We start from the raw sequence: 25,178 nt of genomic DNA, 5'->3' as shown, positions 1-25,178 counted from the left end.
ATAAAATCAACAAAATACAAGATGCAGACATGTTGTTATTATTTGCCAAAAAGCAATTTAAAAAAATAGGCCATGACCACTTTTGGGGATTGCCTCATAGGGCCGGTTCAAGTGATGGGGGCAGAGGGGCTGGGGGGCCGGTCAAAGGGGGGTGGCGGGCCGGATCTGGCCCGCGGGCCGTAGTTTGGTGACCCCTGTTGTAGATGATGCTGCACCAGAAAACCACCACATTGGGCTCCACTTCTGTCATGCTTTGTACGCACCGAGATGTTTTTCTGCTCACCTGTATCTGCATGGTTTTATGTAATGTGCTGCTGCCATTTGATTGGCTGATTTTAGATAACTGCATGAATGTACAAGTGTTCCTAATAAAGCAGACGGCGAGTGTAGCTGTCCACCTTCGTACTTGCATGTGACATGAACGTGTACTCGAGCCAGTGTTGCATGAATCAAACTAGAATTTATCAGAAAGCTAAAAATGCCAGTCTCTGAGAAACCCCTCCTCTGCATTGCGATGTGGATACAACAACACAATTTTAACTCTGATCATAAACCTATAATTCAGCCATCCTGGTTGTGATGATTGCACAGAATGGATATCAGTGGTTTTAAATTGGCAGGATTCTCAGATATATATGATGGTAAAAGTTAAGCACTTTTTGCTATCTGTAGAATATTCGAAGGCTTGAGTCGGGCAGTGGACCAGTTCGCTTCCGTCTCATGATGAGCGATGGCCTTCACACCATGTCCTGTAAGTTTTCCTGTTGTACCTTTTTTTTTTTTTTCCCCCACCCTCACTGATGATTGTTTCTTAGATTTTGAGTCGAGGCGTTCATATTTTGAGATCGGTTTCATCTCATCTCATTATCTGTAGCCGCTTTATCCTGTTCTACAGGGTCGCAGGCAAGCTGGAGCCTATCCCAGCTGACTACGGGCGAAAGGCGGGGTACACCCTGGACAAGTCGCCAGGTCATCACAGGGCTGACACATAGACACAGACAACCATTCACACTCACATTCACACCTACGCTCAATTTAGAGTCACCAGTTAACCTAACCTGCATGTCTTTGGACTGTGGGGGAAACCGGAGCACCCGGAGGAAACCCACGCGGACACGGGGAGAACATGCAAACTCCGCACAGAAAGGCCCTCGCCGGCCACGGGGCTCGAACCCGGACCTTCTTGCTGTGAGGCGACAGCGCTAACCACTACACCACCATGCCACCCGAGACCGGGTGTTGAGTTTTGGTTATATGCTGTAAATATGTGCCTCATTGTGGCTTTCTTTTATAACTAGACAGGCACACATCTGTACATATATTACTTGGTAATATAACAAGGCTGAATCGTGGCACAGGAAGACCTCTTTTTTTTTGCGCACACATGCACGGAGATTAATGCATCAGAAGACAGGCATGCTGCTGTGGAGGGACTGTTTAAAATGATCAAAGTGTGCGAATGGACAGGGAAAAGCATCACAAAAAAGCACCCTTTCCTGTAATTAATTTAGTCAGTTGTAAAAGTGTTAATGGCATGCAAACTCATGCATAAGTTACAGAGCAGTTTCATTACCCATTAAGAAGCACAGCTGTGCTGCATCTTAATTACTTTCTCTGGCAGACACACACGGGCTATAGATGTGAGCCGAGATTGATGCCAGTTTTTATTTTTTTAGTGAGAGATGAATGTGTCGCTGTTTAATCTTGTTTGATTTCTTTCTGTGTACAGCCTTCATGCTCGCCACGCCGCTGAACTCCCTGGCTGAACAAAACCTTGTAGCTCCCAACTGTGTCTGCTTACTGAAGAAAAGTGTCACCAATGTTCTTAAAGATGGACGGTCAGGGCATATTTTTCACTTTGGGACTCCTGATTTATATTGTACTTACTCATGACCTTAAGCAGCTATTAACATAAAGAATGTGTAGTCTGAGGTTTCCTAGACTGCAGGGTGTTCAGCTAAATTTGTAAAGCACCAGTTGTGTAACTAAGCAACTAAAGCTGGCTTTACACTGTATGATTTTTTTTTTTGCATTATTATTATTGTTGTTTTACAACCCCGATTCTAAAAAAGTTGGGACAAGGTACAAATTGTAAATAAAAACGGAATGCAATGATGTGGAAGTTTCAAAATCCATATTTTATTCAGAATAGAACATAAATGACATATCAAATGTTTAAACTGAGAAAATGTATCATTTAAAGAGAAAAATTAGGTGATTTTAAATTTCATGACAACAACACATCTCAAAGTTGGGACAAGGCCATGTTTACCACTGTGAGACATCCCCTTTTCTCTTTACAACAGTCTGTAAACGTCTGGGGACTGAGGAGACAAGTTGCTCAAGTTTAGGGATAGGAATGTTAACCCATTCTTGTCTAATGTAGGATTCTACTTGCTCAACTGTTTTAGGTATTTTTTGTCGTATCTTCTGTTTTATGATGCGCCAAATGTTTTCTATGGGTGAAAGATCTGGACTGCAGGCTGGCCAGTTCAGTACCCGGACCCTTCTTCTACGCAGCCATGATGCTGTAATTGATGCAGTATGTGGTTTGGCATTGTCATGTTGGAAAATGCAAGGTCTTCCCTGAAAGAGACGTCGTCTGGATGGGAGCATATGCTGCTCTAGAACCTGGATATACCTTTCAGCATTGATGGTGTCTTTCCAGATGTGTAAGCTGCCCATGCCACACGCACTAATGCAACCCCATACCATCAGAGATGCAGGCTTCTGAACTGAGCGCTGATAACAACTTGGGTCGTCCTTCTCCTCTTTAGTCCGAATGACACGGCATCCCTGATTTCCATAAAGAACTTAAATTTTGATTCGTCTGACCACAGAACAGTTTTCCACTTTGCCACAGTCCATTTTAAATGAGCCTTGGCCCAGAGAAGACGTCTGCGCTTCTGGATCACGTTTAGATACGGCTTCTTCTTTGAACTATAGAGTTTTAGCTGGCAACGGCGGATGGCACGGTGAATTGTGTTCACAGATAATGTTCTCTGGAAATATTCCTGAGCCCATTTTGTGATTTCCAATACAGAAGCATGCCTGTATGTGATGCAGTGCCGTCTAAGGGCCCGAAGATCACGGGCACCCAGTATGGTTTTCCGGCCTTGACCCTTACGCACAGAGATTCTTCCAGATTCTCTGAATCTTTTGATGATATTATGCACTGTAGATGATATGTTCAAACTCTTTGCAATTTTACACTGTCGAACTCCTTTCTGATATTGCTCCACTATTTGTCGGCGCAGAATTAGGGGGATTGGTGATCCTCTTCCCATCTTTACTTCTGAGAGCCGCTGCCACTCCAAGATGCTCTTTTTATACCCAGTCATGTTAATGACCTATTGCCAATTGACCTAATGAGTTGCAATTTGGTCCTCCACCTGTTCCTTTTTTGTACCTTAAACTTTTTCAGCCTCTTATTGCCCCTGTCCCAACTTTTTTGAGATGTGTTGCTGTCATGAAATTTCAAATGAGCCAATATTTGGCATGAAATTTCAAAATGTCTCACTTTTGACATTTGATATGTTGTCTATGTTCTATTGTGAATACAATATCAGTTTTTGAGACTTGTAAATTATTGCATGCCGTTTTTATTTACAATTTGTACTTTGTCCCAACTTTTTTGGAATCGGGGTTGTATTTATTTTTATTACTATTCCCCCCCCCCGCCACTGCAAATCCATAAAAAGTACTCTTTGGTGATTAGCTGAGATCTGCAGTCTTGGAGCACATAATATGTCATGCTGCTCACCAGCAGCCAAATTGGTGCCAGTGAGACCAAACACAGCTGACAGGAAGGTTCTGGCAGTGTCTGGAAAAAAGAAAAAAAAATTAAATCTCAGCATGGCTGCTGCTATGATGCTCTTCTCAAAGCCACCAATAGGAAGATGGTATAAAATTCTGTATAACTTGCGTGACCGACCGCTACAATATGGTAGTAGCAAGGGGAAAATCTGAGTGAAGCATGCTAATGGGCAAGAAAAACAATTAAACTCTTAATTCAAACTCACTTTTTGAACATATTTTGGGCTTCGTTTTCTGAACGAGCCGGGATCGAGCTAATTGATGAAGCAAATGAGCAGATTGTAGTGATTTTCTACATGGACAACGTTATCACAGTCTAATGTAGAATGTTCTCAAGATTTTATTGGACTCAGCTAGGCATTTTACAATTCGCATGATTCAGTTCACGATATTGGGTTCATAATTCGATTTTCCTGTTGTGTTTTTTGAAAAAAATTTTTAAGAATTTTATTACCCAAAAAAACTGCAACACTCATTTTCCTATTCTTTATCAACTTAAATATTCCTTTTATTGAAATAAAAATCCTTTTTCATTTTCTTAATAACCCTCAATAATTATTTATGCACATTTGTAAAGGTTGGAATAAAAATATAGCCTATTAACTAAAAATATTCCTTTTATTAAAAGTGAACAAGTTAATATAAAATGGGCCTTTTCTTAATAAACTTTTTATGAACATTTGTACTACCTTCATTTTTCTTCACATTTCTTTAGCTTTTGGTAGTCTGTTTAAAAACAAAACAAAACTCCAATTTCTTGTTAAATCTATTTGTACAGTCAATCGCACAACGTCCGTTTCTCATTTTGACACCCACCTACCCCCGCGTGGCGTACGTACCTGCTGCTCTCCAAACACAATTACAGCTAGTACCTCTCCGAGCTTTGCGCGACCTCCCAGTCAGTCAGACGCGCTGTTACTCCTGTTAGCAATGTAGCTAGGCTCAGCATGGCCAATGGTATTTTTTGGGGCTGTAGTTAGATGCGACCAAACTCTTCCACGTTTTTCCTGTTTACATAGGTTTATATGACCAGTGACATGAAACAAAGTTCAGTTACACAAATTGAAACGTGGCGATTTTCTATGCTATGGAAAGTCCGCACTATAACGACAGGCGTACTAACACCTTCTGCGCGCTTCGACAGCGCATTGATACCTTCACTCCTGTTTTTTTTTTTCTCTCCCCCACCCCCCCAACTTCTGTCAATACAACCAACGTGACCACCAAGACAAGTAGCCTGCACTCTTTGGAACACAGTCTAGTCAGGGGGGCGGGGAGAGGGGGAAAACAGGAGTGAAGGTATCAATGCGCTGCCGAAGCGCGCAGAAGGTGTTAGTACGCCTGTCATTATAGTGCGGACTTTCCATAGCATAGAAAATCGCCACATTTCAATTTGTGTAACTGAACTTTGTTTCATGTCACTGGTCATATAAACCTATGTAAACAGGAAAAACATGGAAGAGTTTGGTCGCATCTAACTACAGCCCCAAAAAATACCATTGGCCATGCTGAGCCTAGCTACATTGCTAACAGGAGTGACAGCGCGTCTGACTGACTGGGAGGTCGCGCAAAGCTCGGAGAGGTACGGATCAGCTCGTCTCAATTCAGAGAAGAACATATTTCATTATGGAAGTACGGTGGACTGTTCCTTTAATATCATTGATTTGATTAGTCATAAATTTGTATTGCAATTTATCGTTGCATGCTTTGAATCAACCTGTACAGTGTTGCAAGTAATAATCTTAAAAGACTGCTGAAATCGCAGTGTAAACAGCGGTAACAATTGCCTTTTACTGTTTAAACATTACTAATTATATCATGACTGACTTTTTTTTTTTTTTTTGGAAATTACCTTTTCTGAATGAGCTGCCTTCAGATAAATAATTGATTTTGATGCATGTGATTGTCTGTAGTAGCCAGTCTGCTACAGAACCCCAGCTGGTTCATGTTGGGGGGGATTAGTTGACGTCCGGCCTGTCCCCCCCCCCCCCCCCCCAAAAAAAAAAAAAAAATTTGATCCGTTTTGTTAGAAATGCTCAGGACTTGTTCTAATCTGCTAAAATGTTTTGCTAGGTCTGTGACTGCAGATTAAAACTTTCCACTCACAAAGTAGATTTTATTGAAATGATCACTAAGTTCAAATTGATCATTATTTCTAAACCTGCTTTTTTTTTTAAACTGAGGTTTCAATTGAACTAATTCAATTTAAGTTCAATACCCTAATAACTAAAGGAACATGGCAGTAAATATAATTTTGAGGAATTTTAACAGGAATTTTAAGTCACTGACAATGCTTTAAGGACCCTACTTTGAGAACCATGGTCCGAGATTATCAAAAACTGAGTTGTTGTTTATGCAGCGTATTTATTTCAGATTTATGAGGATGTAATTGTCTAGTTATATTCTGTTCTGAATGGATGCATGTTTGTTTCTATGCCATAGCACTGTGGTTATTATTCTGGACTTGGAGGTGATTAAACCTGCGGATCAGGTGGCAGGGAAAATAGGAGACCCAACTCCTTATGTGGAGGGTGAGTACACACAACTGGGGAAACTAGGAAAGTTGTTTGGCTGCTTGGGTTATGTTACTGGTTGATAAACATCACTGCAGTTCATACAGTGGTGGATGAATCATAAATTTATCCATCATAGACATATGAACCACATGGAATGGGTTACTCACCACTTATTAACCAAGTGTGCGGTCTTTATGGGAAAATATCAGACTGAGGTCTTGACTAGGGCTGTAACAATATGCGTATTGAAATCGCGATATGCAGAGCCACGATCCGTGTCGTGATACAAGAAGGCAGAATCGCGGTACACCCTTTCAAACTTCTCCTCAGCCCAAAAACAGAGACGCTTCCAAACTTCAATTTATGAATACTTTTTATTTAAATTACATTTTAAACTTACTTAAATTACATGACCTGGTGACTTGTCCAGGGTGTACCCCGCCTTTCGCCCGTAGTCAGCTGGGATAGGCTCCAGCTTGCCTGCGACGCTGTAGAACAGGATAAAGCGGCTACAGATAATGAGATGAGATGAGACTTACTTAAATTACTTTTATTTTTTATATCTATTAGTAAGTCGTTTTTTCGCCGACCTGCGACAATCTTCTGCGAGTCACGCAACGTCCACACTCGCCACTGGCAGAGCATTCATTTCTTTTAAGCGGTCGCCATTCTAGTTGCGACGCGGGGAGCGAATCTGTAAACAAGCAGCTCATTGGCTGGCTAGGTGTGCCACAAGCCAATCACAATCACTTGACCGGAAAGGCATGTAGTGTTGCCAGATTGGGCGGTTTTAGGTGCTTTTTGGCTGGTTTTGAACATCTTTTGGGGTGGAAAACATTACAGTATCCGGCAACACTGAGCATCTGCTTGGGCGGAAGCCTTCTGCGGCAGTTACATTTTGACACGCGAGCAATGTTTCACTATAAAAAATTCCGTAATTTCCATCTGTTTTCCGCGATCACAGAAAATCATTGGCCCCATGAGAGTGAGACAGTGAGAGAGCCACCCCTATTCCCCCCCCCCCCCCCCCCCCCCCAAAAAAAAAATCTTAACGGATTTACACGATTTGGGAAAATGACCTTTTTCAGAACCGAGAAAAAAACAGAGCTTCCGGCTCAACAGTATTATTTTGAGAAATAAAACAGTCTTTGGATATACATTTGTTCATTTTTGCATACATATTACTCATTCTCTGCAGTGGTCTGAATTATTTGTTATTAAATAGTTAATGTAAGTAAGTAAATGTTAATAAGTCAAATTTACTACTTTAAAAAAACATTTTAAAAAATCGTGGGTGTATCGAATCGTGGGTCAAAAATCGCGATACGAATCGAATCGTGAGTTGGGTGTATCGTTACAGCCCTAGTCTTGACAGTACAAAAAGACAGAGGTCTGATATTTTTCCGTCAAGACCAAGCAAGTAAGATTAATAAAGAGTTTATTATATGGCTCCCTTTTTCTTTTTTTTTTAAATAACCCCCACAAAGAAAGTTTGGGGGGTACTATCACCCTGTGCGTCTGTCCATGTGTCTTGTAAGCGCAACTTCTAAACGGTTTGGCTTTCGATAAAACTTTACACAGTTGCAGTATACTACCTGAAAATGTGTATGAAGGGAAATGATCCTGCTCCGATCTTTCAAAGGGGAGATAATTCAACTAATTCCCTTCCACATGGCAATATATGATGACAGGCACGTAAGCGCAACTCCTAAACGGTTTGATGAATTTTGACAAGCGGGGTATTCTATAGAGAGTCTACTCACAGTTCTAGTTATTTCTAAGATTAAAATCGATAGTCATTATAATGAGGTGTGACGCTGCTTTCAGTCACGTTATATTTGTAACGTAGTTGAGTCACGCATGCAATAAACAGCTAATGGTTTCAAAACTGAATTTCTGTTAGCAGTTTCTGAATGCTCCCGTTGCTCCTTTCTTGAATGACTCTGACTTTTTTGTTTGTCTTTTGTGTTTCTGCCACAGGGCTCGAAATTCATATATTTTTTTCACCAGCCAGCCAGACTAGTTACCTTCCAAAGTAACTAGCCAAACAGAAAATCAACTCGCCAAAATTTGTTCATGTATGAATTTTACTTCTGTCAAAAATAACACGAGAGTAGTTACCATTGTTCATGACTAATGTGCATTTATTTCAAGACCCGAGTATTTTGCAGACCTGCCAACCTTTACGCATTTTGCGTAGCAGATACGCATTTAGACATCAAACTACGCTGCTACGATTTAACACTTCAAAATACGCAAAAAGCCATTGATGGCTTTGAGTTCAAAGATCTTTAATATTCCGGTTCAACTGTCTGTGCATTCGCGCACTAGGTAACTCGTCTATGGGTGTAACCGCATTGACCAGCAACCTGTAGAGAAAAGAAGACTTCGACCAATCACAGCGCTAGTTTTAAACTCTTCAAATAGGCCTAGGCTATGAGGCTAAGCGGAGAGCCGAGGAGCCGTCAAAACGAAAGTAACGAAATTGATTTTCATCCCTCTCGGTCGATCTTCATACTGTGACTGGTTTTACAAGGGAGGACGTTGCTAAACACCGTTTCGAAGGTAAATGGGCAGGGCAAGGGTATTGTGGACACCCGTCCTAACGTCATAGTTCAAAGCACAGTGTTCCGCCTTATCTGAAGGAAATATTTGTTCCAGCTTGTTTTGATATTTGACCCAGGCTTCTCAATCCAAAAAATATTGCATAGCCTAAAGTGAAAATATACTGTAGTAGCCTACTGACGTTTCCATCCAGTCAACCGATAGACGCGTTAAAATCTTCTGAACTAGGCTACTCGTGCATGTGAGATTCAATAAGTAGCGCACCGTGTTTTCACGTACCGTAAGTGCGTGTGGTGGATGATGTGTGTTTGTGTATGTGTGTGCCTTGCAGTTAATAATACACGACGTCAGATGAGGATACTGACAGAGAGAGGGAAGCAAATCTAAAAAGAAGCGAGTCTATGCCCCTCAGAAGTTCCTAACGAAGTATCAAGATCAATGGCCATGCCTCCGCCCCTCTAAACTGCCTAATCATGCGTTTTGCACACTGTGCAATTATGATTTTGACATTAGCCGTCAAGGAAATGCAGGTAATAATGTTGCTAACATAGAAATGCTTGCATTTATATACATAGGCCATTATTTTTTCCAAATTAGGCCAGGTCAGTGAATATGAATATTATAAAGGCTGTTATTGGATAGGCCAGAGTAGCCTATAATTTATTTTCAGTAAATTTTTCTGTAAGTGTGGTTATCAGTTTGCATTTACTAAATATTTATATTGAAAAATATATATTTATATAGGTACTCTGGAATATTCACTTTCGATGTTTAGTGTAGCCTAGTTCAAAGTGTAGCAAGGAGCTACAGACTCTCTTTTACGGTCAAAACTAAATTTATGAAAAAAGGATTGTGTGTGTGTGTGTGTGTGTGTGTATTTTGCAGACTGCTGGCGTCTGTTTTAAAAGACATAGGCTATAGTCCTTTGGTTTTTCTGTGAACTATACAATATAATGCTAAATGTCAAAAGGGACATAGCATGCTATTTGGGATTCTTTGTTGTTTATAATTCCCAATGTATTTAAGACACAATATGCCAAAGGCAGTACATTTATCCCTTATCTTTAAGTTTAAGTTGCCTTGTGCCAAATGTCTTGGTGAAAGCATTGGAAATATATTCATGCCTTTTCATTAAGAGTTCTTGTTTTCTTCATAGTCTACTTGTATGTTGAATAACTAGATATGGTGGTGAGTGGGAACTCTGTGCTTAGTAATGCATTGTTCACATGCTCCCTCATTACAATCAATACTGATCAGCAAATGTGCCTGACCTCACGCCGTGCTGCGCTGCACCGCCGCGATAAGTTGCTACTCAAAATTTTTTTCCAAGGTTGGCAGGTATGATTTTGATACTGTTTTTTTTTTTTTTTTTTTGCACACTTCACAAACTGGCATTTGCTGCTCCACGTCCTCCTCGCGATATCCAAAAAATGCCAGATGACTGGCCCCTTACTAGTTCTTTTAGGAACCAATTCGTCCGCTTCCATTTTTAATTTGTCGCTGAAATTGACAGAGCTTACACGGTAGCCTATGCAACACCAGCAATTGCATGAACTGAGTCAGCGCTGTAAACCGAAACTAGGAAATCTTCCCACAAGTTCCTTTCAGCACCGAGATGTCGCCCGGGATTGGTTGGCGAGTGCGTGACGTTATTGTTTTTTTTTTTTTTTTTACCCTTAGGCAGCCTCTCACGTTACTGCCTGAGGGACAGAGAGAAAACCACCGGAAAAGGTTTTAAATAAATGCAACAAACACGAAACAAACGCAAGTCGGCAGATGACCATAAAATACTCAATAGTTACGATATAATAATTATATGTATCTCACACAGAATTTTCGGAGATATATCGAGTATATTCGATATATCTCACAGCCCTAGTCTGAACCTTCGCTTCATATATATTTTTTATTTTCAACTAGCCAGCCGGGCTGCCTAGTGACAGGAATCACCCGCCAAATGACAAATTGAGTCGCCTCGGGCGACCGGACCACCGTGAATTTCGAGCCCTGTGCCATTTTTGATTCCATTTATTTATTTATTTAGCAACATTGAAAGACAGCGCCTTGGAAAGAAAGTCTGTAATTGCCCACGGGTATTACGGGAAAATTCTGCCTGCCAAGGAACCAATCAGAGCACACAATTTTACCGGAAGTAGCTTTGTGCAATATAATAAATTTTCAGTACATGCATCAAACTGCGGGTTTTTTTTTTTTAAAGGCAAAACAATTGTGACCATTATATGAACAGCTCACTGAACCCACTTGTCCAGCAGGCGTCTGTGAATGAAAAACTAATGGCCCAGATCTGTAATCTGCTTAACCTGGGTGTGCAGGCTATCAGTTTGTCCTCTTCTGTGATCCATATTGGATGGCCCCCGGAGAACGCTGCATCATGCCTCCTAATTAGTGTGCTTGCAAAAGCACACTATTGTTCTTAAAGGTGCCCTTCCACCAAAAATGTTTAATACTGGCTCTTTTTGAAATACCATAGTTCACTCCGAGTTGCATATGCATACTGCATGTGAAAATGTAATTCCCTGTATTAGCTTATGAAAGAAAATGGTCGGAAAAATGAGCGAATCTGAAAAAGCCATACGATCTTGCGTCACTTCGTAAATTAGTATTCATGGCCTCGCCCACCTTGGCTTGCGACCGCCCACGGGAAGGAAGTTCTGATTTAAGCGCAAGGAGAGATAGCAGAGCCAGTGTTGCCAGATTGGGCGGTTTTAAGTGCATTTTGGCGGATTTGAACATATTTTGGGCTGGAAAGCATCAGCAGTATCTGGCAACACTGAGCAGAGCCCATCTCGTCAGTAGCTAACGAAAAGGACCTAACAGCAAGTTGAAAACATGTCTGAACAAGTTCGTGCCTGTGTTATTTGTGGCAGTAAGACATCAACGTTGCATTTCTTGCCCAAGATAGAAGAGGTGAAGAATAAATGGTTGGAATTTATCTTTGGAACACCACCAGTGAAGTATAATGCAGCGTTAGTACTGTGTTCTGATCATTTCAACCACAGTGACTTTCCAAACTTCGGTGCCTTCAGTAGTGGTTTTGCTTCGAGGTTGCATTTAATCCCTGGATCTGTGCTGTCAAGACGATCGACCACCAGCTCACAAGCTGCAAGTACAACATGAACTTTTTGTTCGAAGGTTTTTGTTACAAAATAGCATGTTCATATTCTCCACGTTAGCATGCATGACATGGTCACAAGCTAGGCAGGGATGAGAGTTTTTCGCTTTTTCTGAGTAAAAAACGACCTTTTTATATTATGCCAAATCCGCTGAGAATTTTTTTTATTAATTTCGGGGGGTTGGGGTATGCTCCTTCATGCTGTTCAAACTTTATTAACTCCAACAATGTTTACACATTATTTGTAAGTCGCCATCTTTAGTCTCATTTAAATCTCGTTGAATGTGATGTAAAATTCGTGTTATCTACGTTGTTATTGGTCAAAACATCAACGTCGAGACCATAATAGCCAATCAAAACAGTTTTTACAGACACCCACATTCTTTTTTTTATAAGTCACTCGTTCATTTTATTCGTTTGTTTGTTCAGTAAAAACCCAAACATTTGTTGAATTTTTCTTATTTCCTCGCGTCGCACCTTAATGACGACAGCGCGCGGTATTTTTCCCTTCGCGGTTTGTTCCTTCTCTCTCGCCATAGTAAGACACCCACATCCTCTTGTTCTGACTCACTGGAGGTAGCGTCACAGTGCTGTTAGCCAATCAGAGATAACACGTTTACATGTCATGAATATTAATGAGTAAGAGCTGAAATCCTGTCGCTCTCCCACCACCTGCTCCTCTAGCAAACTAGAACAGCCTGAAACAGGAGAACCACAGCATTTTTTTTTCACCAAAACCGGCTCACAGGGCATTCATTCATACTAGAGACCACCGCACAATTAATGAAAAAATGATGCAAGGAGACCTTTAAGTTTTATTAGTGTGCTTGAGAAAGCACACTATTGTTCTTAAGTTTTATTTTTATTATTATTCGTTTTCACCCGTTTTTTGGATCCACTACTCCTCCTAGGGCTTTTGAGATGGAGACACCGTTCCAACGCTGAAACGTAGGGCCCGATGTGGAATGGTGTGCTTGTTAAAATGGTTGCACTAAACCTTGTCGTTCGTCCGGTTTTCCTGTTTTTCGGTAAAATTCCGTGCCATTGAAATGAATGGGAGTGATGACGTCATAAGGAGCCCCTCCACTCTAGACGTTAGAGCGCGCGCAGCAGCAAAAAAAACAAATTAAAACTGCAATTTTACAGCCAAAATCCATGTTTTAAAACCTCTGAGTTAAATTGAAAAACATATAAAAGGGTGGAGAGGGGATTTCACTGCGCAAAGCGCAGTGAAACCTCCCTTCAAAATGCTATGAAAGTGTGACGGGCTGAGCCGTGACGCTGACAGAGCGCGCAGGCAGCCATTCGCCGGCATTTTTAAATCACTGCTGTCCTGTCTTGTTGCTACATTCATCATCTGTATAATCTTTGTCTAGTCTCAAAAAGTAAAATAATCCACACTGGCTGTTAACTTCATTTATTGGTTAAAACTTTTATTACAACAACTCCGGTAGCAATTCACTCACCAGCATTCGAAACGTTCTTCCGTGTCTCGTTTGGGGAAACACATGGACTGTACCACTCGGTGGGAAAATAGAGGGGTGTCCCAGGCTCTTTGTGGAGCTGCCCATTCTGACGGGGGTGTTTTAGGGGTAATGACTTAAAAGCCATTTGGAGGGTTCAATAATGGCCCTTTTTCACTACCCTTTTTCAGCTCGCTTCAGCTCACTTCAGCCTGACACGGCTCGCGTTTCGACTACCTCAGAACAGCATGACTCAGCTCGCTTCAGCCCTGCTCAGCCCCCAAAACTCACACGGTTTTGGAGTAGGGCTGAAGCGAGCCAAACCGAGCCGAGTGGGGCTAGGGGCATGAGGAGACACTCCCCTGTGCACTGATTGGTGAGGAGGAGTGTCCTCACACGCCCACACACGCCCCGCGAGCACGCTGGGATCTGTAAACACCGTAAACCCGGAAGAAGAATTACGAATTACGAGAATTTCTGAAGCCTTATGCGCCTCGCCTCATCTATACGCTCTTGCCAGTATCTGTTGGCGTTGTCGGTGACAACAAGCCACAGCACCAAGACCAGCAACACTAACGACTCCATGTCCTCCATGTTTATTGTTTACTATCCGGGTCGTGAGACTACCGCTTAAAAGGTCACTGATGTCACTGTTTGCGCCGCCTAACGACATCACGTGACATCCACCCACTTTCGCTAACTCCACCCAATGTGTCCACCCACTTCCAGCCAGCACGGTTCAGCGCGGTTGTAGTCGAAATGCAACTCCAACAGCCCCGCTCAGCTCGACTCAGCACGGCACGGCTCAGCCCAACTCAGCCGCGTTGGTAGTGGAAAAGCGGCATAAGGTATTTTTGTGCATGTCAGTTATTGTATGTATTTTATAGAATGTGAGAGAATGTGGCTTCATTTGAGCAAGCACACTCCAGCAGTTTCTGCAGAGGAAATGCAATCTAGTTTTTATTATTCGTTTTCACCCGTTTTTGGATCCACTACTCCTCCTAGGGCTTTCGAGATAGACACCGTTCCAACGCTGAAATGTAGGGCCCGATCTGGAATGGTGTGCTTGTTAAAATGGTTGGACTACCCCTTGTCGTTCGTTCGGTATTCCCGTTTTTCGGCAAAATTCCGTGCCATTGAAATGAATGGGTAGAGCTTTGGAGTGATGACGTCATAAGGCGCTCCCCCACTCTAGACGTTAGAGCGGGAGCAGCAGAAAAAAATTTAAAACTGCTATTTTACAGCCAAAATCCATGTTTTAAACCCTGTAAAACCTCACGCAGTGAAATCTCCCTTCAAAATGATGTGAAAGAGTGTGACGGGCTGAGCCGTGACGCTGACAGAGCGCGCAGGCAGCCATTTGCCGGCATTTTTAAATCACTGCTGTCCTGTCCTGTCACTATTCTCTTTGCCACCACTGTACTGTTTAAGATCTCTTTCATATTGTCATTAATCACTGTTTGCCATAGATTAATTACGCAGGGCCAAACATGGTGTTTAGAGTGCAGGGAAAGGCCTATCGGCACTTCTAGATTAGCCTGGGCCCGCCCATCCTAAGTGTGACGCAACACGAGGACCTGTTGCGAACTTAGTCTGGCAAGGCAAGCTATCTACAGCTTTTCCAAGCTCCCGAAAAATCGGGAGCCAATCAACTTTGAGCATCTCCAACGGCCCTGGGTAGAGGCGTGTTCAAGGCACTGACGTAGTAGAACTGCGACCGGAAGCCATAGATTGTTTACAGAATCTATGCCGGAAGCGCTTCATTCACGAATGCTGTATTGAAAGCATTCAATGGGAAGTTCTCATTGAAAACGGAGCAAAGAGCAGCCCTGGAGGTATTTATTGAAAGGAAGGACGTTTTCACCTTGCTTCCGACCGGCTTCGATAAGAGTTTAATAATAGGATGTCTATGGTTTAATCTACCAGTTAGTCCCGTCGCGTCACATACGTCAGAGGAAAGAGTGATGTGATTGGTTTAAGCTTCGTCACAGCCTTTTCTGGCTTCGACCAGTAGCAAACTGAGGCATTTCAGGGAGGCGGGTCAACCATGCGCTTTGGGAAACGGTTGGGCTTAATAGCTTTGCCAGACCAAATGCTCGCAGAGCTTTGAAGTCGCGTTAGCCAGACTACTTCTAGATGGCTATTGTTTGTGCATCTGACTCATTCAAAATATTCGCTTGAAACATATTGTCATTTTCATTCTTCATCTGTATAATCTTTGTCTAGTCTCAAAAAGTAAAATAATTCACACTGGCTGTTAAAAACTTCATTTATTGGTTCAAACTTATGTTATTACAACTCCGGTAGCAATTCACTCACCGACATTCAAAATGTTCTTCCGTGTCTCGTTGGGGAAACAGATGGACTGTTCCACTGGGAGGGGAAATAGAGGGGTTTCCTGGGTTCTTCATGGGGCAGCCCATTGTGATGGGGGTGTTTTAGGGGTAATGACTTAAAAGCCATTTGCAGGGTTCAATAAGGTATTTTTGTGCATGTCAGTTATTGTATGTATTTTTGTGTTATGTTTTTCTTATTTGATTTATTATTTGGTAATAATTATGTTGTTTAGTTAACTGATTATTTTTGACAGTGGGGCTATCCAGTGGGTGGGGCTACAGTTAGCAATGCTCTATATTAGGCCCAAGAGCCTCAGTAGGTGAGGGTTGGCGGTGAAGTGAACGTGTCTTGTTAATTGAAGTTGCTCTTGATCGTAGTTCAGGGTCTGAGGACTTAGCCTGGCTATTTATGCTTGTTTATTTTCGTTTTGTACAGTTTTTGTATATTTTTTTCATGCATGCTTGTCACTGTAAATATTTGCACATTGGTAAAAAAAAAAAAAGAGAAAAAAATAAACGAAGCCTTTTCGTTGAAAACTGTGGTCTCCTCCGTCTTCTCCGCTGCTGGGGCTATCCTGCTACAAAGAGACTTTGAGCCAGAGGAGGAGTGAGAGCTGTTGACCAAAGCCATTTAAAACAAGGATTTCAGAGCGCGAAAACACATTCATATCTTAACCCTTTACTGTTGCTGGAAACATTTGAGCAAGCACACTCCAGCAGTTTCTGCAGAGGAAATGCAATCTAGTTTAAAACACTCCTCGTCCTTGTGTTGCTTTTAAGTTGGTTTTGTGCTCTTTCTTGCTCCAGGTCAGTCCAAGGCTCCGCAGACGGTACCTGCTCCTGCTGCTCCTACTCATTCTGCTCATTCTGCACATTCTGCACGTCCATTGCAGCCACAAAATGGAGGCAAGGCCACCCATTTTTTATCTTTAGGTTCACGGATTTTTTCAACATATGTTGGTCGAAATAAAAAAGTGTCCTTGTCCTTTTTTTTTTTTTTGCATGGCAAAATTTCAATGTCTGCTTAAGATGATATAATTTAAATTCAAGAGACACACTTTACACACACACGTGTGTGTATGTGTGTGTGTGTGTGTGTGTGTGTGTATATATATATATATATATATATATATATATATATATATATATATATATAAATAAAATGTGTGTGTGTTCTTGTGTAAGTTTATGACACGAACTAGCATTCCAGTACTTGCTTCTCTGAAGGTATGTGGTCATATGACCGTTGAGCTCTCATGAGCACATCGAAGGCTGATACGTTCGTGCTACTTGATTCGATAGGACTCTCTGCGGCATCATCCTCCTTCTAATTCCACAGTCAGATACTTGCAGCCAAAATCGCGAACTAACGTTATGGCAGGCGTATTCGGCATCGCGTTCGTTACATCACCACCGTCTTTCTGAGAACCAAAGATCGTTTTGATCTTTTCATTGTTTACTTTCAACACTTGAGAGATGAAATCGCCCACATTTTGGTTAGTGAGACAGTGAAAAGACTTTTCTTTACCACACTTTATGCTTACGTACAGTTGAGGCGATAGCTTGGAATCCATGCTGTCAGCGTCAGCCATGGTCAGCACGAGGTTGACACTGTCGTAAAGCGGTCGTAAATACCGTAAAAACATTCAAGTGAATACTCAATGTCGTAAATAGTTTCGTTTTCGGACTCGGCTGAAGTGGATATATACAACACGGGTTTTTCTAGAAAAATTTAGTATGAGGGCGCTCACCATGGCGAGGGAGCGAAGCGGGGGGGAGATGCTGCCGGTTGTGTCCCCCCCCCCCCCCCGCCGTGCAAAGCCTTTGAAAAATGCTCCAATGGGACATTCTGAGGCTATCTGAGAGGGAAATTGTAACAAATTGTCTGTCAGCATTGAAAAAGAAAGAAGTATTCTTCTTCTGCCCCGGACAGTCTTTGACTTTCTTCCGCTTCGTGCCGCGGGACGACATCTTTAAATGCCCAAGTGTCAACAAAAACAACTTGCGAACTACTTCTGTCAAAAGCTCCCGCGCCGGTGGGTGAAAGGTCATTCAGTCTCGAGAAATCTCGCTCGACAAGTCAGCTGACCTTGTATGTAACCCATGTCAAATCTCGCGAGAGCAGCCGCGACAAGTAAACAACCAAACAACATGGCGCCTCAGTCTGGAAAACGCCAATTCGGATTGTTTTTGCACCGTCTGGCGGTGTATCTACTATGATTGGAATATTTTTGGAGCAATTATAACGTATTTGATGATCAGACACATTGTCACGTAGTGTTGCTGGGATGTTTTCACGGAGTCGGTAAGGGGGCGCACGCCGAGAGTAAGAGGGCGCAGCGCCCCTGTTCCCCTGTTTAGACGAAAGCCTGCAACACACATTGTCGTTTGTATTTGCGATTCTAATACTTTTTACTTAAAGAAATATGACCTAGTACCAGGGATACAGTGCTGTTACAAGAAAAATATGTGACTTTTTTTTTTTAACATTTCTTTTTGTATGTTTCGGCGGTAAAAATAAAAATGCGCACAGACTTTTTTTATTTTTCTAGCGGTAGTATTTAACTGCCGTCGGCGGATCCATGATGCGCAAAATCTAAAATGAGTCGCCTAATTGTCCGTGTTTTAATCACACCATGCGATTAATTATTTTTCCATCAACATGGTGTGTTTTAACCATTTTGTCCCTCTAATAAGTGCGTTGCATTGAAGCTTTACATACATTATTTTGAAAATAAGTCTGTACACACTATATTCCCACACATGTCCTGCAGGTGGCAGGGGTTTTGTGCACAATTTACTGACATGTACATAGTCTCCTGTAATGGCTTCCATCATCTTGGGGTAGTTGTGGTAAACACTTGATGTGTTGTAGAAATTTTGATGGGGATATATTTCCTGTGAGTTTAGTTCTGTTGTTGCAAAAATATCAGTTGCAATAAGTAAGACGACAGAAAAATATAGGCTTGTTGTAGTGTGTGTGTGTGTGTGTGTGTGTGTGTGTTTGTCCCCCCCCCCCCCCCCCCCAATCAAATGATAGGGGAATAAAAATGTCCTGAACTTTTGAGTCAGTATCTGAAATGGATTTTTGTGCAATGATCAGTCATCGAGACTGAATTTTGTTTCAAAATAGCTTGCATAAATAAGTTTATATTCAGCCGGTCTTGGTGGCATTATTACTTTTTAAAAAAATGTTTTAGAGCTCTGAACAGTTGTGGATACTTAATTAACTTTGGCTGTCTCATCTAGGTTTAGTGTTGTGCATGCTTCACTGACTTCTCTTTTACTCTGTTCTCATTAGGCTCCATGAATAGAGGCTCTAGTCGTGATTTTGGGAAGAAGCCCATGAGTGCACCCAGCACACCAGGAGGCACTTCAAAAGTAGTGCCTATTGCCAGCCTTAATCCCTACCAGTCAAAGTTAGTATGAATGCCTTTGTTTTGATCCCCTTTCTTGCTGTCGGGCATTTGTGTGTGCGCGACATCACTGTGTGGTGCTATTTATGAACTGAGATACATGTTCCCTAGATGGACCATTAGAGCACGAGTCACTAACAAGAGTGCCATTCGTACCTGGAGCAACTCTCGAGGGGATGGCAAGCTCTTCTCCATGGATATTGTTGACGAAAGTGTAAGAATCTTAACATCTTGAATTGGTTCAGCAGTCCAGTCCTGCGAGTGTGTTAACCCTTGACTTTTCATTGATTGTGGTGTTTATAGGGAGAAATTAGAGTGACTGGGTTTAATCAGGAAGTGGACAAATTCTACACCCTGATCGAACAGGGGAAGGCAAGTAGTGGTTTTTAAACTTGTCCTTTTTCTGAACTTAGTGCGAGAGTGTCAGCTGAATGTTTGTGGGTCATGGCACATAGGACGGTGTAACTATTCCTCCTAAATAGTAGTGTGTCTTAATACGTCTAGATCTTTGTTAGTAGCAGAGACGAATACTGCCCATTTATAAATTTACTGGCCATCTGGCTGACAGAATTTGACAAGTCTGGTACCAGTTTCCAAAATTCAAATTGATTAACTTTAGGCAGGACATCCAGCTGTGTCTAAACTTTCAGATCTGTTTATATTCCATGGCAGGTGTACTATTTCTCTAAGGGCACTCTGAAGATCGCCAACAAACAGTTCTCAACTCTGAAGAACGACTATGAGATGACTTTGAACGGCGAGTCGGGCATCATCCCCTGTGACGACAGCCACGACGTTCCCATGTTGCAGTGTGACTTTGTCCCCATCGCTGATTTGGATGCTCGGGACAAGGACGCCATTGTCGGTGAGCGCGCCGTTCATGTGATGGTCATCATTAATAACGGACATTTCGATAATTAGCATCGGTAGCGCAGATAGGGCGAGCTGGTACCTCCACGTGATTGATGTGTCACTGGCCCAGGAGGCTGTGGTAATTATAACAGTGGTGATGAATTCAGGATTAATAATGGTGATGACAGTAATGGCCTGTGGCTCAATTTGACTTTCCATCTTTGCTCCCCCACCAAAGAGAGGGAAGCCTCTGTCAACTGGTAAAATAAGAACATAATAAGCACAGTAGTAATTATGGTAATGGAGGCAGGAGCAAGGTAAAGTGCCACGTGCCTGTGTTTCTGGCAGGTTTTAATATGGGCGTCTTCGGTTATTTGTGAAATATTCTTAATCGTGCTCAAATGAGTCATAACGGTATTAGATAAGAGGATTAAGATGGCGGCTGAGTGGAGTGAGTGTGGGAGCTTGCCATAATGAAACTGACGTGTTATTGGATTACACACCGAGCAAGTGAATCTGTACAATGCCATGTTTGCAGCAAAGGTATTTCGAGTGTGTGTGTTTATTTTACTGTGTGTAAAGTATTTCATTACAAGCACCATCAGCATATGGAATAAGAAACTACACTGCAGCCACGCTATAACAGAGTTCGTATCTCTTGCCCTAAAGGGGAACTGAAGGCAATTTTTTAAAAAATCAAAATTCTATTTATTTCATTTTATAAAATGTAGGAATGCATTTCTGACAGCTATTTTGTCACTGCCATAGCAAGTTATGGGTGTTTGAGAGATGCTGTGTAATATATCAGTCCATATGTCAAAGCGATGGCCGTAAACGAGATTCACTGAGACCTGTGCGAGACATTGTAGGACGGAAGTAAAACGTACAGCGGAAATCAAAATGACCGACATCTGCCAACGTTGTCAAAAGACGCGCGCGCCCTCTTTCGAATGCTGACGTCATCAAGCCGGAAGTTTTCCCTGTGTCCGAAATCTCTCCCTATTCACTATATACGGCACTATATAGTGGGAACGCCATTTTTATAGTGCTGTCCAAAACCTTGGTGAGGATTGTGGGAAATGCACTCAGTATAATATGTATTTATCACAAAAATACATGCATGTGTTTATTATTTTGAAAACCCACCAGCCGCCTGATCTGGCACGTTTTAATTGTGCGACAGTAACGACGTAAATACCAGCGCGACGGACTCATCCTTATCCTGTCGTCTTTCCAACTCTTCTCTACTCCACGTTGGTTCGAAGTTGTATGGGGTAATCATCACTGATGAAGCTGGCAAATCTCAAAATGAATCTAAATTGGGATGATATGGCGATCTGGCCGCTGTGTAAACAGTTTTCAAAATGTCGGCGCTGACACTTCACGTTTGAAGTCTCACGTAAGTCTCGTGAAGATCACGCGGATAAACGACGCCTGCCGTGCACCATACGAACTACATTCAACACAGCTAAAAACCGAAAAGGCTGATAAGTGTAATATCATATGCCAATACGAGCCACGATATAAGGTTAATAAAACCGAAAACATAATTGAATAACATGTTAATTAAGAAATAAAGCAAATTTAAAAATGACTTCAGTTCCCCTTTAAATGACAATGAGTCGGAGTCTTCAGAAAAATATCGCTGAGCCATGCCCTCCTCTTCACCCCAGAGATAAACAATAAGTAATCAAGTCTGCAGTCAACTTAACAACATGTGCTAACGCCATAAAACAAAGGCTTAATGAGCCTCGTTTGGGTGTGAGTCACTCAGTTATTGGGAACGGTGAACAAAGGATCAATAAAAGAACAAAATGACTACTGGCATCATTGGTGATCTGCAATACATGAATGAACTGAATGGTGACGATTTAGAAAACATAGTGAGTCAGTGGGTGGATATTGACAACGATACACTGGTAATCTCAATCATTTCCAGAACAGACGAAGAAATCGTTGCTTCCATTTGTGATCCTTTAACTCGGTCAATGAACTGCGATAGCAACTCGGACATTTAAGTCATCGAAGAAAAAGCAGTTCAGGATTACAAGATTCTTAAGCAAGTAAAACTGATGCGAAACTCATCATTGTACTGTAACAGCTTGTATGCTGGGGCAATGAGCAACTAGGAGACAAGCACAACAGGTCAAGGTGTGGTGTTTGTAAGGGGTTTTATAATTTTTTTAAAAAAATCTTTCACTTTTCAGCGATGTTTCATGCACGCGCACAATGGGTGCACACAACATGCGTTGGGGAACTCGTTTCTCTCTCTCTCTCGGTCATTACTGGCCTTCTGAGAGACAACCAGTAATTAGACTCAGGTGTAACTCATCACGTAACGCTGGTTCAACCCGACTCCAGGGCTCTACATTAACTTTTTAAACCACTTGTCCTGTCGGGCAAGTTGAAAGGAAATTTACTTGTCCGAATGTGAAGTTGACTTGTCTGGAGAAAAATTTGAGGGGAAAAAAAACCCCCTATTTGTAATAAACTAATTTCACCAGAATTACTTTAACACAATCTATTCACTGCAGAAAAATATTGGACTCCATCAATCATTAATTTATTTATGAGAAATAGAAAACCAGAAACGGCACGGTGGTGTAGTGGTTAGCGCTGTCGCCTCACAGCAAGAAGGTCCTGGGTTCGAGCCCCGGGGCCGGCGAGGGCCTTTCTGTGTGGAGTTTGCATGTTCTCCCCGTGTCCGCGTGGGTTTCCTCCGGGTGCTCCGGTTTCCCCTACAGTCCAAAGACATGCAGGTTAGGTTAACTGGTGACTCTAAATTGACCGTAGGTGTGAATGTGAGTGTGAATGGTTGTCTGTGTCTATGTGTCAGCCCTGTGATGACCTGGCGACTTGTCCAGGGTGTACCCCGCCTTTCGCCCGTAGTCAGCTGGGATAGGCTCCAGCTTGCCTGCGACCCTGTAGAAGGATAAAGCGGCTACAGATGATGAGATGAATGAATGAAAACCAGAAAATTAAAATTATACAGTATATTTTCATTTTTAAATTATTAACTTTGAATATATATCCTCCACTGATTAATTGTTGTTGTCTAATTATTCATTGTGGCTCCTGTATGGTATTTAATGGTTGCGATGAAAGTTGCGGTGTTTTTTAGGTTTTTGTTGCGATTACATTGCGGGAGGAAGTGAAAGTTGCGAGAAATTGTTGCGATTTTCTCTTTTTGTGATTAAAATTGAGTGATATGTTAAATATTAAGTTATTACTGAAAAACTATTGATTAAAAAAAAACAGACACTGAGAAATGGTCCTGTAAACAACTTTACCAATATAAAAGATTACCAGGACTACAAAAATGCAGAAAAATAGGCTTTACTTATCCAAATGCACCTGTTGGTTCAAAAGTTAAAGTGCAGAGAACCTCACAGCACAACATGAAGTTACCTTAAAATATAATATAAATGCCTCAGCTTTCATGTAAGAAAAAAAACTATTAATACTAGTACTGTGTGCAGGCAGTCTCTCCTGAAGACTAAATTAAACAATAATTATAAACTAATAAAATAAATGGCTCAGGCTTCATAGAAGAAGAAAAAAAACAATTTGAACAGAATCTCACAGTATGATGCTGAAGCTGCCTAAACAATGGAAAATAAAATACCATTTTGGCAAAAATATTGGCATCCATTAATTTCTTGTATTAAGTAAAAAATAAAGTGCACACAGTCCTTCACTGTAAACATCACACACTTTCAGTAACAGAATTTAAGCCTATAGAAACACTGACTCGCACATGCTGCTTCTCTTGAACGTATACACGGAAGTAAGGCGGAAGGTAGTTTGTTGACGTCACCTCAAGATGACGCCAACGATTGGTCAAATTTGCGGGAAAGTTGCGGTGATTGGATATAATTGCAACACTGTCCTGAATTCGCAGGGATTGGTTGAATTTGCGTTGAAGTTGCAAATCGCAACATCGCGAAATCCTGGAGGGTCTGGTAAACGACCGTTTACTTTTCAGCTCAAATACACGAAGCGGTATTGGCCGGTTTCGCAAGCGGAATATCGCTCTTTCCGAAGAGAAACATCCGGCGATTCATCAAAGCAATATGTCGAGTGAGATGCTTCGGAAATCATGTGAATAAACTGATAAATTTGATATGTAACCTGAATATCGGCGTATTTTGGCACTTGTCTGATCGAACAAGTAACTGAGACGATGAACTTGTCCGATATAAAGGATCACTTGTCCCGGACAACCGTTAATGTTGAGCCCTGGACTCTTCATCTTTCACAGCCGACACTCGACCACGGCCTCGCTGCCACACGTGCTTTTACTGACTGAATTCGCATTATTTTCATGACTTAAAGAGTGACTTATTTCCTTTACTTCCTAAATATGTAAGTGAATTAAGCTTAAATATAAATTAAACACAGTTGGTTTTGTTTTACGTAAGAATGAGTGTTTGGTGTGACGAGTAGATCCATTTCAGTATTACGAACTTTTCCGTATAGCAAGCTATTTGGACGTACCCAAGGAGTTTGTTATAGCGGGGTTGTAGTGTACTATCATGAAGCACTTCCATGTAATCTATTTTTGTTACCGTTTTTATTTTTAGATGTGATCGGCGTGTGTAAGAGTGTGGAGGATGTGACGCGTATTACAACTAAGAACAGTCGTGAGGTTTCCAAGAGGAACGTCCAGCTGATGGACATGTCTGGCAAAATTATCCAAGTCACAATGTGGGGAAGTGAGGTAAGCCTTGTACATCCAGGAGGAGCAGGAAATGCAAAGGCAGGGTTCTGTTTGTGCTCTTCTGGGAATATAATGTAATTACATGTTTTTTTTTTTTTTTTAAATTCATTATATAAAAGTCATAAGATTTCTCAGGCTGCACAATTAATCATATTTGCAGTGTAAGCATCTGCAACGTACACAGTGGGAGGTTACTATTAAAAAAAAACTGTGAGATTGATATATTAAAAAAATATCTTCGCCACACACACAAAAAAATGCAAGTTATTCAAAATTTTAATTTTGAGCTGGTTCACTAAGCGAGCTGGCGTAGTGGTTAGCGTGTCTGCTTCTCAACCGGAAGATCGTGAGTTCTACCCGC

At 41.7% G+C, this 25,178-nt stretch overlaps 1 protein-coding gene across 1 annotated transcript in view; it reads left to right on the top strand.

Moving 5' to 3' along the window:
- The window catches only part of rpa1 (replication protein A1), a 92,661-nt gene that overhangs the window by 6,571 nt on the left and 60,912 nt on the right, over positions 1 to 25,178 (top strand). Inside the window, exons 3-11 of the mRNA XM_060944002.1 lie at positions 673 to 751; positions 1,730 to 1,838; positions 6,259 to 6,347; positions 16,637 to 16,735; positions 19,131 to 19,248; positions 19,357 to 19,459; positions 19,549 to 19,617; positions 19,918 to 20,110; positions 24,681 to 24,817. Coding sequence (XP_060799985.1) covers positions 673 to 751; positions 1,730 to 1,838; positions 6,259 to 6,347; positions 16,637 to 16,735; positions 19,131 to 19,248; positions 19,357 to 19,459; positions 19,549 to 19,617; positions 19,918 to 20,110; positions 24,681 to 24,817 — 996 coding nt within the window. The remainder of the gene's footprint in view (positions 1 to 672; positions 752 to 1,729; positions 1,839 to 6,258; positions 6,348 to 16,636; positions 16,736 to 19,130; positions 19,249 to 19,356; positions 19,460 to 19,548; positions 19,618 to 19,917; positions 20,111 to 24,680; positions 24,818 to 25,178) is intronic.

This window comes from Neoarius graeffei, chromosome 17, assembly GCF_027579695.1.
Source record: "Neoarius graeffei isolate fNeoGra1 chromosome 17, fNeoGra1.pri, whole genome shotgun sequence".
NCBI lineage: Eukaryota > Metazoa > Chordata > Actinopteri > Siluriformes > Ariidae > Neoarius > Neoarius graeffei.
This window is presented reverse-complemented; position numbering and strand designations above follow the sequence as displayed.